Here is a 17,242-nt window from a genome sequence, read left to right as displayed (position 1 = left end):
GATAGGGCGCAGTCAATCAGTCTGGGGGTCCTGGTGGCGGGGAGCAGTCAGTCTATGTGAGGGCCCTGGAGGCAGGGAGTGATTGGTCTGGCTGAGGGATCCTGGAGACGGGGCTCAGTCAGTCCAGCCAGGGGTCCAACAGGGCCTAGCTGTTGTCTCTAAATGGTGGCAGCCACGTGTAATCAAACCTGCAAGTACTGTGACAGTGAACTTCCAGGCAACAGCAGGCAGCTGGTGCTCCACTGGCGGTCTGCAGTCAGTTTGCTGACTGCTGTTGGACGATCGGGAGGTGAACCTCTAGTGGTGGATGATGGATAGGTGAAAGGCAGGTGATGGACAGGCAAGAGGCAGGCAGATGGCGGATGATAGGCGCTGACAGTGAGCAATCTGCACTCAAAACGGCGTCGATAAGCTGACTGACTGTAGGTGATCGCAGTAGACAAATGGGGTAAACAGCAGGGGACCAATAAGCAGCAAAACTGCCTCACCAAGCAGATATCCTCTGCTTGAAACCGAGTTACGGAGTGACAAGGAATGTAGCCTCCCTCTCGTCTGCCATCTTGGATCCTCCCTGTGAGACAGTGCTTCCTGGTTCAGAGGAGAAAATCAGGAATGAATTCTTTCCACAAAACTTTTTTCTTTTTCTTTGGTACCAGGGATTGAACCCTGCAGCTCTTAACCACTGAGCCACATCCCCTTTTTATTTTTTATTTTGAGACAGGGTCTCCCTAGTTGCTTGTGGCATCACTAAATTGCCGAGGCTGGAATTGAACTTGCAGTCCTCCTGCCTCAAACTTTTTAAAGGATATAGAAAACTTGTAACATTCAGGAGTAAGGGCAAGAGTGGTGAGATGTTAGAAGCAAACTTTCATTTCCACAGATCTTTTTATGATCCAAGTGCTAATTCTTACATTAAAAATAAATAAATAAATAACACCAGACAGAGTTCTTGCTTCTGGGAGCTTACCATTTAAGAACACTTGATATTTAGAGAGCGGGAAAGATAGTTGAGTCATTATTCTGTGTTTCTGCTTGCTAGGGGTCGTGTCCCTGTGTGCCTTAGGATGCCTCCTTTTCTCATTCACTGTTTTACACCAAATCTGAGTTTCTTTCCACCTGGGTTTGTAACCACTTTGACCTTCTTGGTTCTATGCATAATGTCACTAATTCAGCCTGATTGTGAATAGAGCCAAATTATAAGTTGTGTTTAGAGCTTCACCTGCTCCTTATCCTGCATAGAATATAGCATCTAGATGCTACCTTGAGTGCTTAAGCTGGCAATACTTTGTCAAGGTTTCGATTGTTCTTTACCCCCTTGCTTTCCCTTTCCTGTTCCCCTTATCTCTGGTTTCTGTTTAGATGCTGACATCAGAAAGAACACAGCCTCAAACAGCAAATCCTTCATTTCTTCCCAGTCCTTGTGAGTATTCTCTTTTTTAAAAAAATAACATTGGGGTGTGGGTGTAGGGAGAAATAATCCCAGTTCTTGGCAAATGGATGTGTGTATAAAGCTATTCCAATTCAGGAGGAGGCAAGGTTCAAGTAATGGGCCTGCCTGATGGTGATGGCCAAGGGAAGAAAGAGTAAAGATTTTTGGCCTAAATGGGGTACACTTTTGTGGATGCAAAGCTTGCAGTGTGAATTTTCTCTCTCTGCTGACTCTGATAGCCAGAAGTCTTAGACAGGTGGAGAGAGAGAGAGAGAGCGCGCGCGAGAGAGAGAACACGCCAGCGCATTGATTGTGATTTTTGGTCATGAAATCAAGTTGAAAAAGTTCCATATTGTAGACCCAGCTATGCTAAATATTAGTTCATTTGGGATGAACAGTAGCCTTTACAGTCCACAAAGCAGTTTTACTTACTTTATTTTGTAATAGACTTTGCAGTGTCAATTTTGTGATTAAGAAACTGAAGTTTACAGAAAGACAGTTACGGAGTCCTTAACTAGTAGTGCCTTAACTTATAATGCTAGTAAGTCGGATTTGAACCTGAGTCTTAGGACTATAATATCAGTATTTTTTCACTGTACACATGTGTCTGAAGATAATGAGTAAAGAAGCTGAGCAGACTTGGGGTGCTATGGGCATTTCCTCAGCCAAGAAGTTACTACATTTGGTCTCATATCATAAAGGGAAGACTCCCATTTCCTTGTCTTTTGCCTGTGCTAAGTTTTCTTTATTTTCTCCTTTTCAGTTCCCACTGCTTCCTGCATTCCACTTCTGCTGAGGCAGTGGCTATGGGACTCCTGAAGCAGTTTGAGGGGATGCAGCTTCCAGCTGCCTCAGAGCTAGAGTGGCTAGTCCCAGAACACGATGCCCCTCAAAAGGTAGACTCTTTAGCATTTTTCCCTGCCCAGGGAGGCTCTGAACCTTTCTTGTCTTGCTTTCCTTTCTCACTTGTTCCTAGTGTGGGATGACCCTGTATTTCCTTCCTCACTCATAGAAGCCATCTGTTATAAGTGTATAGAATGAATGAATAAATGAATGGTTGCTTACCTAGGTTTTCCCTCACAGTTGTCAAAACAGAATATAATGGCTTTTTCAGTGTTACTCACTATAACTAATCACTAAACTCAGAGTTAGAACTCTTGTTTTGTGACCACCTTTGAAACACTTAGAAAAAGTGAATTGTTCAGATTGTTCTTTACTCTGAAGTTGAGTCTGTAAGTCATGAAGCATCCTGGCATACCAAAGGTCCTGAAGTGAGTGCAGGATCAGCACCAGCAGTGGTACCACCACCCTGGAACAATGTCTCTATTTGCTTATTGGAACACAAGGCTTTCTTCTAGCACCCTGGTGTGTTTTAACCTGTGGTGTTCCTGGAATGTCTTTTATTAACTGCTTCTGTCATGTCCAGAAGGGTCAAGTATGTGTTCCCTCACACCGTCACTGTGCTTTTCTCCTACAGCTCCTGCCCATTCCTGACTCACTGCCCATCTCACCAGATGATGGGCAGCATGCAGACATTTATAAGCTCCGTATCCGTGTTCGTGGCAACCTGGAGTGGGCCCCACCCCGGCCTCAGATAATCTTTAATGTTCATCCAGCCCCAACGTGAGTAGCCAGTGACTACACCTTTTGGAAAAAGATACACTGTCTTTGAATTGTCAGAACTGTCTTCTTATCTGTCTCTAGTTATACTTCCCACACAGTTCTGTTCATTTAAAAGCAAGGGAAGAGCCAGGCACCATGGCACATGCTTATAGTCATGGTTACTTGGAAGCTGAGGTAGGAGGATGACCTGAGTCCAACAGTTCAAAACCAGCCTGGGGGACTGGCATTGTAGCTCAGTGGTAGAACACTTGCCTAGCACATATAAGACCTGGGTTCGATCCTCAGTACCACATAAAACTGATAAAAGTGTATGTGTGTGTGTGTATAAAACCCAAATCCAGCCTGGGCAACACACTAAGACCTCAGTCTTTAAAAAAAAAAAAAAGGAAGAAGGAAAAATAAATACAAAGCAGAGGAAGTGTATTATCCATTTTTGTCCTTAAATTCTTTCTTTTAAGAATTAAAAGTAATACATTGGGAGACTGAGGCAGGAGGATCACAAATTCAAAACTAGCTTCAACAATTTAGCAAGGCCCTAAGCAACTCAGTGAGACATTGTCTCTAAATAAAAAATAAAAATCTGCTGTGGATGTGGCTCAGTGGCTAAGTTCCCCTAGGTTCAATCCCCAATACCAAAATTAAAAAAGTCCTCAGAATCCTCAAGCAGCTTCCATCTTCCAGATCTACTGGAAATGAGACCTGTTTTTCATTGGAATACCCAAACTATTGCCTTCTTCCCAGTAGTATTGTGAGCTGCTTTTTCTTCTCTTTTTAGGAAACCCAGATGCTTCTCTTTCATTGTTCTTTTCCCCTTTACTATTTCTTACCCTTTATGTTTATACAGAAAATGTAGTTCATTACAGGGGACAGTAATTGCTGAGACCTAAATCCTACTAGCCTCAGTTTGAATTAATTTTCCCAATAGGTTCATTTTATCCAGCTCTTAAAAGAACGGGTAAATTCTCCTCTCTTCCTATGCTTAAGAAGACCTCTGTGCTATACCCTCATCCTTCCCCCTTAGGTGCTATCTGCCAATCTCCTTTGCTTTTCCTTAGGAGGAAGATTGCTGTGGCCAAGCAGAATTACCGCTGTGCAGGATGTGGCATCCGGACTGACCCTGGTGAGTTTCTTCTAGTGCCGTACTATCTCCAGGGGCTTTACCCTCTCCCACATCTTGGAGAGAGGGAGTCAGTCAGAGGTAATAAGAGATGGTAATAGGCAGAATTGGGGGAAAAGAAAGAAGTGCCTAAGTGGGTGAGGAAGGACTAGGAAAGAATACTGCAATCAGAGGGGAATTATCTCTGGAAGTTAATAAATGGGATGACAGCAAATTAAAAAACTTATGCACAGCAAAGGAAGCAATCAAGAATGTGAAGAGAGAACCTACAGAATGGGTGAAAATCTTTGCTAACTACTCTTCTGACAGACGATTAATAATTTAGAATATATAGAGAATTCAAAAAACTTGACACCAAAAAAATCTCAGTTAATAAATGGACATATGGGTTAAACAGATAATCCTCTAAAGAAGAAACACAAATGGTCAACAAATATATGAAAAAATGTTCAACACCATTAGTAATTGGGGAAAGGAAAATCAAAACTATATACTGAGATTTCATCTCACACATAGAATGGTAATCACCAAGAATACAAACAATAATAAATGCTGGAGAGGAGGAAAAAGAATACTTTTACACTATTGGTGGGACCATAAACTAGTTCAGTCCTTATGAAAATCAGTATGGGAGCTCCTCAAAGACTAGAAATGGAACCATCATATGACCCAGCTAGACTACTCCTCAGTATTTATCCTAAAGAATTAAAATCATCATACTACAGTATGATGCATACCCATGTTTATAACAGCACAATTCACAATAGCCAAACTATGGAAACAGCCTAAATGTCCATTGACAGATAAATGGATAAAGAAAATGTGGTATATATACACAATGGAGTTTTATTCAGCCATAAATAAAAGTGAAATTATGTCATTTGCAAAAAAATGGATGGAACTTGAGAATATTATGTTAAATGAAATAAGTCAAACTCAGAAGGTCAAGGGTTATATATTTTCTCTCACATGTGAAAGCTAGAGAGGAAAAAGGAAAAAGTAGGGAGTGATTCATGATTTCACGATCATGATTTTCATCTCATGAAAATCAAAGGGAGATCAGTAGAATAGAGGAAAGAAGGGGAGGAAGAAGGGAAGTGCTGAAGAGTGATATTGACCAAATTATATTGTTATATTGTGTACATGTACAAATATGTAACAATAAATTCCACCACGACGTGCAACTATAATGCACTAGTTTTTAATTTAATAAGAAGAAAAATTATCTCTGGGAGTATATTATCAGGACTGTGTGCTGGAGAAAATTGGGTAGTTTCATCTAGGTTCTTGGAGGTTGGGTCTTATCAGCTCTGGCAGATTGTTTTCTCAGTGACTTCTAGGATAGGACGTAGGGACCATAGGCCTCAATATGTGGGTTTCTCCCAGCTTTGGGGACTTTATACAGAGGCAGCTGGAAGCAACTATTCATCTCTTCCTGCCCTTTGAAGGATCAGTAGAGCTGCCTTATCAACTTGTAGATGAGAAAGTCACATCTGGCTCTTTGGCTTCTGGATTTTCCAGATTATATCAAACGGCTGCGGTACTGTGAGTACTTGGGAAAGTACTTCTGTCAATGCTGTCATGAGAATGCCCAGATGGTTATCCCTAGCCGGATTCTGCGCAAGTGGGATTTCAGCAAGTACTACATCAGCAATTTCTCCAAGGACCTGCTCATTAAGATATGGAATGATCCTCTCTTCAATGTGCAGGACATCAATAGCACTCTTTATAGAAAGGTCAAGCTGCTCAATCAAGTCCGAGTAAGATCCTTGCAAAGGCCACATCATAGATTCTTACCCTTTTCCCTACATCCCTTCTTTCTCTTCATACAGGGTTTCTTTTCATAATGTCAGAGCTGTAGCCATTTTATCATTCATGCTCTGTGTACTTTTTTTTTTTTTTGGCAGTGCTGGGGATCAAACCTAGGGCCTTGTATGTGCCATGCAAGGGCTCTATCACTGAGCTGTATCCATACCCCTCTGGTATTTTCTTAATCTCTTCCTATTTCCCAACTCCATGTCTAGTCAGGGCCTTAACTCTGGCAATGGCAGCTCTGAAGCTATAGATAGCACTTGATGGCAAAAGCAGAATTTCTCTCTCCGCTGAAAATATTACTGAATAGAAAATAGGTTGGGAAATTTGAATTCCAGAGTTCTCAGTTGCTGCCAGCTGTGTTTGTGATTGGGCAGATTGACCTAGCAGAGAGGCCGTCTCTGACTAGAGATCACTTTGAAGCAAGTTGTTGAGAGTATAGACGACAGTCTGACTCTGGCTGCTGTATCTAAAGCTTTCAGACTCCCAGGGTTTAAAGGCAATGATCTTTCTAACCACTGAGTCTTTTCTCTACTCCACACCTCCTTACCTCAATGTCTTTCTCTTTAGCTGCTGCGGGTCCAGCTGTATCACATGAAGAACATGTTTAAGACATGTCGACTGGCCAAAGAGTAAGTCTTGTGTGGAGGCCAGTCCTCTCAATGAGTTAATTTCTCTGACAGGGATGTGTCCTAGCAGTTGGTTCTTTTTTTTTTTTTTTTGCGGTGCTGGGGATTGAAGCCAGGGCCTTGTGCTTGCAAGGCAAGCACTCTACCAACTGAGCTATCTCCCCAACCCGCAGTTGGTTCTTATGTGAAAAAGAACAGGGGAATTTGCAGAGGTGCCTGGAAATGATAAATAAGAAGTCACAGCAGTAACTGTATCTGTATTTTCTCTGGAGTGGGAAATATGTGGCCACCACTCTTTGCAAGCTAGTATGGACCACTCTGCTGGAAGTTATAAATAAGTCACTTCTGTCATCCATATGCCTGGTGGTGTGGGAAGGCTGGGTGGCCTGGAACACGTGGGCTGGAAGAACGTTGCCTATCTTCATTAACTTTTCTTTCTCCCCTTTGAATAGGGATTTTTCTGTATAATGTGACATACAAAATGTTCATTCCCTGCCCCCACCCACTTTCTCTGTAGGCTTCTGGATTCCTTTGACACAGTACCAGGTCACCTGACAGAGGATCTTCACCTGTACTCCCTGAATGACCTGACCACAACCAGGAAGGGGGAACTGGGGCCTCGCCTTGCCGAGCTCACCCGGGCAGGGACTGCCCATGTAGAGCGATGCATGGTAAGAAAGTCTCACTCTAGCATCCAGCTAAGACCTTGCTTTGGGACACAACGCATGGGTGGGCCCAGGTTCTTCCTGATTGACTTCAGAAAGTTGGGATAGACACTCTGAGAGAAACCGAGAAGGGTTGTGGTTCTAGAGAAGAATTCTGAGTGTTGGCTTTTTTATTTTTATCACTATAACCAAAAGAAATAATCTTTCCCTCTTTGAGGTAAGCCTCAATTTTTTTTTCTCTGAAATGAAGATAATTATATGCACTGTCCTTTTCTCTTAGTATTTTTGAGGATTGATGAAATAATTTATGTGACACCATTTTGTAAACTTTAAGTATTCTACAAGTGCAAATTGTTATTGTTCATGATATACTCAACATACCAGAAATTCAGGAATTCTATTTTTAGACCTTCCCATCTTGGACTTTCCTCAGTTTGTGTTCCTGTGGCAGTCCCAGAATGAGAGCTCAAAATGGGGTATATGTAGAGACTTCTGTGTCACTGGGGGTATTGAACATACTTCAGTCCAAATTGACTTGAGACTGGGTATTATTTTTGGGAAACATCCTTGTCTTCACATTTTATCTTAATTGGCAGTGTTCCTATTTCAAAATTAAATCATTAGCGAGACTGCAATATTGATTTTGGGAAACTTGGTGGCATCATTCCTTCCTCTTCTTTTTCTCTTCATTGCGAGACACTTTTTTGGTAGGAGTGTCTCAAGTCTATGCCTCTCCTCCCTTGTTTCCACCTTAAAGCTTTATCTGTTACTCTGTAACCCTGGCTCTAGTTTGGCGTCATGCTAAATCCAGCCCCAGTCTCTTCCCTGTAGGAAGTAGAACTCCTCATGCCACTCAATTTTATTTATGCTTCGCCTGTCCTCTCCCTGAAGTCCACCCGCCTGTGCCATTCCCTCATTTTGCTATCTTTCTCTTGCTTCCTTAGCTCTGCCAAGCCAAGGGCTTCATCTGTGAGTTCTGTCAAAATGAGGAGGATATCATCTTTCCTTTTGAGCTCCATAAGTGCCGGACCTGTGAAGGTAAGTGCTGGTACTAGGAGTAGGGCAAACAAGACTGAACACAAAGTTAATTTCTTTCCTTTGAGCCACCTCCATTAGCAAGAGTATGGTTTGATTCAGTAATTCCTTTATTTCACCATCAGAGCTCCCAGCCATGGTTATGAGAAGGGGCTACAGCAATGACTTGCTTCTAGTCTGAAGCAAGTAAAATAATAGAAATTTCTTTTTCTCTCTCTCACCTTTTCAACTTGAATAGAGTGTAAAGCATGTTATCATAAAGCTTGTTTCAAGTCTGGAAGCTGTCCCAGGTGTGAGCGGCTACAGGCCCGGCGGGAGTTGCTGGCCAAGCAGAGCCTGGAGTCCTACATGTCAGACTATGAAGAGGAACCCACTGAAGCCTTGGCTCTAGAAGCCACTGTCCTGGAGACCACATGAAGAAAGCACATTAAGCCCTCTGTCTAGGGGCTGGGATTATACATAATGCAGAACTGAGCCACTGTCATAAGGACTTTCCCCAGTTGGGGCTTTTTAAAAATTCATTATCATTGTTTTTTTTATTTTAATGATTTGTCTGACGTCCATGTGTTGTCAACCTTTGTTAGGTTGATGGGTCCAGTCTATTGTGACAGATAACTTGTAGGCACCAGGTGTTTACTTCAGAACTGACATGCGGGTTCTAGAGCTTCTCGTGCCTCTTGTCAGGGGAATGGACAGTGAAAACCAATTTGTCTGACATCCAAGGCCGCCTTCACTAGGATAGGATTGGTTGTAGATACATCTTAAGTGTCATTTCCACTTTTATTTGTTTTAGTTCTGGAGCTTCTGAATCAGGCCTTTCTCAACCAACTCTCTTCTCCTTTGCTGCTGAACCAGAGGGATAAGTTTTCTCTCTCCCAGTCCTGCAATAGGGTCAGACTATATCCTGGAGAAGCAGCAGAGAATGGACATTCTTTCTAGTTTGTTTAGGCAATCTAGGGTCCAAAGAACAGAATCATTACCTTCCGAGAATCCTCAGAGAGCTCAAGGAGGCAACCATCATTTTTCTGTTTGAAATACTCCGGGATGATGTCACAAGCTAAATTTCTGTATCTGCTCTGTTGAGCCTAAAGCAAAGAACAGAACTGAGGCTTAGGCCAAGCTCATTTGTAGCCTCTACCACAAGCATGAATGAGGCTATGTTGCATAAGGAATATGTGTTCATTTAGAGGAGATGTTGGCCTCCTCTTAAGTGTTCAGGTCTCTTAGTTAACCTAACTCTTTTGAGTGCAAGTATGATCTTTCAAACTCAGGCAAGTCCCTGATGCCATCCTAAGGTGAGGACAGAAACCCCACCCACCATCTTATTAATGGGTTCCTTATTGCTCCATCCTGTTTGGTGGTCATTATTGTTCTGAGTAAAGCCAAACTCCATTCTCTGTCCCCTTCCTGCAACAGGGCTGGGACCCTCTGTGGTTACTGATCTCTTGCCTTATTTTCTTTTCTCAGAGTTGGGGTTAAACATTCCCCTATTGGTAGTATTAGAGAACTTGACAATTTGTGGATGTGAATGTGAATGTTCCTGTGTTCTTGGAATAACAAGAGCCTTTCTGCGGATTATGCACTTAACTCAATCTAGCCTGATGATAGTCATTAGTTCACTCATCCTTTTCATATCACTAGTTTTAACATATTCCGCTTCCCCACTTTAATCTGTATTTTGATGGGAAAAGTTTTTGGATAGGACTGGGTATATATTTGAGCCAAAAGTTGCTATAGCTCCTAACCTCTATATAAAACACTGGTCAGGGTTGCTTTTCTGAGGACTAGCAACTCTGTGAACTAAAGTTCATGGCATTTTTGTTCTGGGACCTACTTCTTCCTGTATACCTGTCTTCCCATAGTTGGTTATTAGTGGAAAATGAGTGGCTTGGGTGCTGCCCCAGGAAACTGAACAGAAAGTTGCACATGGTTGGTGGAAGCTGATAAGCGCCTGAGCTGGAGGTACAAGGGGGTTTCACAGAGAGTGAAAGGGGCATTAAGGTAATAGCCAAAGCTGAGGCTCTGCTAGAATAAGAGGGCCCACAGTGTTGATTCCTCTGCCTCAAACTTGGGTTTGGAGGGCTACATCAGGTTGAAAGATCCTGATGTTCTTCTTCCAGTTCATGGTGAAGCTCTGAAAGCCACGGTCAAACCCAGCTTTGAAGGCCTGACTAGAACTTCCAGGAACTTTGGGAATGATCCCACAAAACTGAAGTCTTACTAAGGATTAGGCCCCAGATTTAGACTTGGAAATTTGTTAAATATGAGGAACTTTACTTCCAGTTTTGGTTTGAATTTCAAATCCACCTCCTTGCTCCAAGTCACTACACTGGAGAAGAGATATACTCTCTTTATTGTCCTGCTTTTTTCGTATCAACATAGGATCAAAGCTGAACCCAACAATCTGACATGCTCCTGAGTTTTCACTGTTTTTTCATCCATTTACATTGCATGTTTTGGTGACTTTGACACTATGCTGTCATAACTGTCCAAATACCCATTTATTTATCTGAGAGAGGGCAGAGGACAGGATGTTTTGAAAGCACTTTGCAACTTAACAGTTATGTGAGAAGCTCCTGCTGTTGTGGGGAGAAACTTCTGAATGCACTGAAGAGAGTTCCTTCTAAATGAAGTGGGAGGGAAGAAGTATTCTTTTCTGTACATAAAGGGGGAAAAAGTTTATTTACAAGGTGGGGACAAGATTCAAAAGAGTGCCGAAGAGTGGAAGGCAAACGTTGCCCACTTAAATGAGGCTGTTATTAACTTTCTTTGCCAAAGTTTTAGAGCTTTTGTTAAATTAAAAGGAGCAAGAACCTAAGTAGAGATGTTCTGAGAGTGTTCAACTCATGTTTTGAACTGGATTGCTTTCTACTTGCTGTAGTTGTCACACAGCCTAACAGTTCATTGTCATCTTTAATAAACTAAGGAAATGAAATTCTGCCTTTTGTTTGCCTTTCTTGACTATTAGAAAAAAGTGTTGAGTGTCTTGCTGTTTTTTTTCCTCCCTAATAAATATGTCTTGCTCCTTTTCCACCCCTACCACACAAATTCAGGTTCTCTTTTCAAATCTCATTTATCTCAGGTCATTCCAATTTCTTTCTAACCATACATTCATCATCCATTTGGGCACCTACTATGTGTCAGTTTCTGTGCTAGTCTTGGGGACTATCACAGATAGTTAAATGGAGATAGTTCTCACCCTTAAGAAACTTAAAGTCTTGTATGTATAACTGGCCTTCTATGTGTCCACAGATTCAACCAACTGTGAATCAAAAATATTTGGAAAGAGAGTATAATAAAAAAATAATACAAAATTTAAAACACACTATTTACACATTTACATTGTGTTAGGTATTTTAAGTGATTTAGAGAGAATTTAAAATACTCAGAAGGATGTGTGTACTATACCAAATTCTGTACCATTTTATATAAGGTTATTTGAGCATCCATGGATTTGGGTATCCCTGGTGGGGGAGGGAGGCCTAGAACCAATCCCACACAGATACTAAAGGGACAAAAATATAAGCTCTACAAAGAGCTACAAAGGAGAAGAGATTCTGGTTTTTGTTTTTGTTTTTATTTTTTGGTACCAGGGATTGAACCGGAGCACTTTTCCACCGAGCCGCATCTCCATTCCTTTTGTATATTTTATCTAGAGACAAAGTCTTGCTCAGTTGCTTAGGACCTTGCTAAGTTGCTGAGGCTGACTTTGAACTCACGATCCTCCTGCCTTAGTCTGCCAAGCCACTGGGATTACAGGCATGCACCACCATGCCCGATCAGAGATTCTGTTTTTAAAAAATAATTTCAAGGGGACCTAATTTAGACTGGTGACAGGTAAGGCTCCTAAGAAAGTGATACTTCACCCAAGTCCCAATGAGGTTTAAGCATTGAGAGAAAAGGGCTTCAGACAGGGACTAGCACACATGATAGTCTTGACACAGGAGGAGTTTGGGCAAGAAAGATATATTAAAATTTTGGACTTTATTCTGAGAACATTGGTGCAGTGGGCTGAGTGTTTGTGTGCCCTCAAATTCATGTTGAAACCCTTATCCCGATGGGATGGTTTCTGTAGGTGGAGCCTTTGAGAGAGGCAATTAGTTTATGAAGGTAGAGCCCTCAAGATGGAATTAGTTCCCTTATAGGGTCAGACAGGTAGGTAGCTCTTTTTCCACCATGTGAGACACAGCAAGAAGACAAATTTTTGTAGAAGCAGAGAGTCCTCACCAAGAACTTAATCCTGGTGGCACCCTGATTTTTGACTCCCAACCTCTAGAACTGTGAGAAATAGATGTTTGTTGCTTCATCCACCCAGCTAATGGTATTTTGTTGCAGCAACTCAAGCTAAAACAATTGGAAAGCCACTGAAGAGTTTTGTTTAGAGGAATGATTGATCTAATTAAAATGTCAGCATCTTCTTTGCAGAGTAAAGGGTAAAAGCAGTTGTTCTGGGGAAATGACTCCAATAGTTCAGGAGAGAAATTATGTTGGATTGGACTTGGATATTATCACTGCTACCTCATTACCCCAAAACCTTTAAGAACATGTCCAAATGTTCTGCTCAGATTCTGACATGTTTAAGTAGGGGAAAAAAAGGCTGGGGGCAGGATACTGCCGAACATAGGATAAATTATAGACTCTAAGGAGAATCAACCAAGTCTCAGGAAGGGCAGAGTTGAAGGCAGCTCTGGGAACCTCAGCTACAGAATTTGCAGAATTTCCCTTGAGTCTGCTGTCACTAAAGCAGACCACAGAGTAACAGTTATATTAGAAACTAACCCATTAGTATTGGGGGCACACCTTAAGGGGAACTGTGAACTGAGCAGTCATCCTTGGTGGTATTGACTGTGCTATTCATTCTTTTCTGTGACCTCAACTGTGTATAGGGTTACCGTGTCCAGTAATGGTGGAGCAGGTGTGATTTTGATACCAGGGATTGAACCCAGGGGTGCTTAACCACTGAGCCCCAGCCCCAGCCCTTTTTAAATATTTTATTTAGAGTTAGGGTCTGCTGAGTTGCTAAGTGCCTCACTAGTTGCTGAGACTGGCTTTGAACTCACAATCTTCCTGCCTCAGTCTCCCAAGCTGCTGGGCTTATAGGCATGAGCCACCACACCCAGCTCAGGTGTGATCTTTATAGCAACTGGTTAAGGAAGGTGAGGCTCAGCCCTGCTTCCTTTTTCCTTTGAACTTTTGGCTTAAAGTATGAGAGAAAGAGATCACTGTCCTCCATATTCTGTGACCTTTTCTGCTCTGGTCAGCTGCAGTCTCTTTCCCATATCTGATATCCAGGTTATCTAACTTTTAAAGTTTTAATGACAACCGCTACCAGATGCCCATGCTTTCCCCCTGTGAAACTGATGTTCTTGGGATAAAAGATGAGTGTGACTAGAAAGGAAAGAAAGTTTCAGCCTAGCACTACTCTAGGAGCATGGAGAACATAAGGATGTGCTCAATATTCCCATCTCTATCCTGTGGCCGGCTTCTGGAGGAGGTACAGGAAGCAGAGAGCTATGCCTTTGGCTTTGGAGTATACCCCATTCCAGAACCAGTGAGGTGAGAGCTAGTGGGTTGAAATAAACCCTGAATGACAGGAAGGTTCTTAGCATCCAGGTGGAGTTTGGGAGCAACCTTCTGAGAGGCTATAGCAGAAACAAGTCTGAATCAAAAGTGCTCCTCAGGGTTTATCGGTGTTTATCACTGCAGTGTCAATTGCCTATAAACTTTAGGCAGCAGGCCCTCGGAAAGTCTATCCTTTTCTCTCATGGTCTTGGGAATTTCCCATCTTTCAGTGACATATATAGTTCCCAAGTGGTTTCTCTCCCCACTGGCCCACTGCAGAACAGAAACTATCTTCTCCCTTCTGCCTTCAGCTGCAGGTTTCATAGCAAGCACCGAGCCCTGTTTCAGCCCCAGCAGCAGTAATGGAAAAACAAGGAAGACTTGTTGGTGGATGCCTGTAATCCCAGCAATTTGGGAGGCTGAGGCAGGAGGACTGCAAGTTCAAGGCCAGTCTCAGCAACTTAGCTCAATAGTGAAGCAACCCTGGGTTTAATGCCCAGTACTGGGGAAAAAAAAAAAAAAAGTTATCAAGTTACTTTTACTCTTCTTTATCCATCCATCACCTCCCAGCCTTTTTTCTATTTAGCATTTAAAGAAAGAAATTCCTCTGATATGTGGATGCTAATTTCACAATAAAGGGGGGAGTAGTTAAGGAAGAATAGAAGTACTTTAGATTAGAAAAAGGGTAATGAAGGGACGGAAGGGGAAATGGAATAGGAAAGATAGCGGAATGGATTGGACATTACTATCCTATGTGCACATATGGTTTCACGAACGATGTAATTCTACATCATGTACAACCAGAAGAATGAGAAGTTATACTTCATATATATATAATCTGTCAAAGTACATTGTATTATCATGTAGAACTAATTAGAACAAATAAATTCAAACTAGTAATGAATACATTAATTAGCTTACTTTAAGCATTTCACATCAAAAGAGCACACTGTACAGTGTTAAAAAAAATTCAAACTAGATGCTAACATGAATGTCTTTACACAACAGGCATAAGAGAGACTTTTGTATATTTGTCCCTTAACTGCCAGTGAGACTCCCAAAGACCCAGCATAAGCCATTTCCAGTTCAGCCAGAAGAACCCATACTGAGATCTTAGGCAGAAAGAAGGCCTCAACAGGTACAACTTGCATATGCTCTTCCTGCTGCCTTCTTTCCTGTGTAGTCCTTGGGGTCTTGAAGTCAAATGGTTTTCTCAATTTTCCTCTTAGCCATTTGGATGTATATATTAATTTTCCTCTACTGTGTTACTACTAGCTCATCTGACTTCTCTCCCACAAAAGAGCCTGAGTAGAACATTCACCCAAATTTGAGATAAATATGATGCAGACTGACCTTGGAATCTCTACTCTGAGTGCATAATTTGTCCTTAAATGTGTCCCTGCTCTTATTCCCCAGATCATGGGGGACTACAGTAAACGAACTCAGTGGGTACCTCCACTCAGAGTCCACATGGGCTCACCTGGTGATCATGTTTCTATAAGGATAGGCTTGACTATTCCTGGAGAAGAAGGGGAGAACACTTGGGAAACATTCTGTTCTTATAATATTTTTTCCTCCCATCCTTGCAATGGAAACAAAATGATTTGAAATACATTGTGGGACATGAGACAGGATTGTTCTTGACTTTCCTTCTAAGTTCTTCTGCTCTCCATTCTTTTTTTTTTTTTTTTTGGTACAGGGATTGAACTCAAGAACACTTAACCACTGAGCCACATCCCCAGCCCTTTTTTGTATATATATATTTTTTCCTTCTCCCCAATCCTGAGGCCCTGGGGATTCGAACCCCGGTCCTCGTGCATGCTAGGCAAGCACCCAACAAGATGAGCTATATCATCAACACTTTTGTATATTATTTAGAGACAGGGTCTCACTGAATTGCTTAGGGCCTAAGTTGCTGAGGCTGGCTTTGAACTTGTGCTCTTCCTGCCTCAGCCTCCTGAATTACTTTCCCAAATCTTGATGAATGTGTCCTCCTTTCCCATCTCCTCCTTCCTCAGTTACTTTGTCTGTAGCGGCTTCTGGTATATTTTGTCCAATAGTCATTATCAGGAAAGATGCATTCCAAATGTCCTTCACTCACTTTATTATTAATCTTCCAGTTTTTTCCTTACCAGGGACTAAACCAGGAGACAGGATGACATTTACATGCCCTAAGAGCACTCTAAGGACTTAAAAACTTCATGTCTACAATTTAAACTGAGAGGAGAATAAGTCCTGTGAGAGACTGCTAAAGCTGATCAAATAAATGTTCACATGTTTTCTAACCATATGGGAAAATAGCCCATGATATAAAATTCTTACTTTGTGCTAAGGCCCTTTGTTGATTGTTTAACAGATGTGGTTCATGGAAAGTCAATGCTTGATTTCCAGAAAATTCTCAAGCTTCTGTTCCCTACATTTAACTGAGATTTTACATCTTCATAGGCCAAGATGGTTGAAAAGACTGTTCAAAAGGAAAAAAATACCACTGGGATGCCAGCCCAGCATCCATCCATTCACCCATTCATCCATCCACCCATTCCACATAAACATCTGTTGATATTTCTGTGTGCCGGACCCTATGCCAGGGCTGTGAATATAATATATATTATAGGGATCCAAGATGGTGGACTAGAGGGAGGCTGTGTTCGTTGTCACTCCGTAACTCCGGTTTCAAGCAGAGGATATCTGTTTCTTGGTGAGGCAGTTTTTGCTGCTTATCCATCCCCTGCTGTTTACCCCATTTGTCTGCTGTGATCACCTGCAGTCTGCTAGGATATCGATGCCTTTTTTGAGTGCAGATTGCTCACTGTCAGTCACCTATCTTCCGCCATTTGCCTGCCTCTGGCCGATCCATCACCTGCCTTACATCTATCCATCACCCAACGCACAAGGTTCACCTCCCGATCCTCCGACAACAGTCAGCAAACTGATCGCCGACCGCCAGTGGAGCACCAGCTGCCTGCTGTTGCCTGGAAGTTCTCTGTCACAATACCTGCAAGTTTGATTACACTTGGCTGCCACCATTTTGAGACAATAGCCAGGCCCTGTAGGACCCCTGGTCAGACTGCCTGACCCCGTCTCCAGGATCCCTCAGCCCGACCGATCACTCCCTGCCTCTGGGGCCCTCACGTCAACTAACTGCTCCCTGCCACCAGGACCCCCAGACCAACTGACTGTAACCGGTCTCCAGGATCCCACAACTACACCACACATCGGACCTCCAGGACCCCTGCCTGACCAACCGCATCCTGCCTCCAGGACCTCCTGCTGACCACGGCCACACCCTGAGCTGCAGCTCCCCATTTGCCAACACATTTGGAAGCCAGAGCGGCCATCTTGGATAATCTTGGAAGTCATAGCTCCAATC

General features: G+C 42.5%; 1 protein-coding gene across 1 annotated transcript in view; it reads left to right on the top strand.

Moving 5' to 3' along the window:
* Positions 1-11,239, top strand: part of Rubcn (rubicon autophagy regulator) — a 70,906-nt gene extending 59,667 nt beyond the window's left edge. The window contains 9 exon segments of the mRNA XM_047563760.1: positions 1,360-1,420; positions 2,193-2,325; positions 2,907-3,052; positions 4,108-4,172; positions 5,691-5,929; positions 6,552-6,613; positions 7,128-7,281; positions 8,220-8,313; positions 8,549-11,239. Coding sequence (XP_047419716.1) covers positions 1,360-1,420; positions 2,193-2,325; positions 2,907-3,052; positions 4,108-4,172; positions 5,691-5,929; positions 6,552-6,613; positions 7,128-7,281; positions 8,220-8,313; positions 8,549-8,727 — 1,133 coding nt within the window. The 3' untranslated portion in view covers positions 8,728-11,239.
* Positions 11,240-17,242: the final 6,003 nt, after the last annotated feature.

The sequence above is a fragment of the Sciurus carolinensis genome, chromosome 9 (genome assembly GCF_902686445.1).
Source record: "Sciurus carolinensis chromosome 9, mSciCar1.2, whole genome shotgun sequence".
In the NCBI taxonomy this organism is placed as follows: domain Eukaryota; kingdom Metazoa; phylum Chordata; class Mammalia; order Rodentia; family Sciuridae; genus Sciurus; species Sciurus carolinensis.
This window is presented reverse-complemented; position numbering and strand designations above follow the sequence as displayed.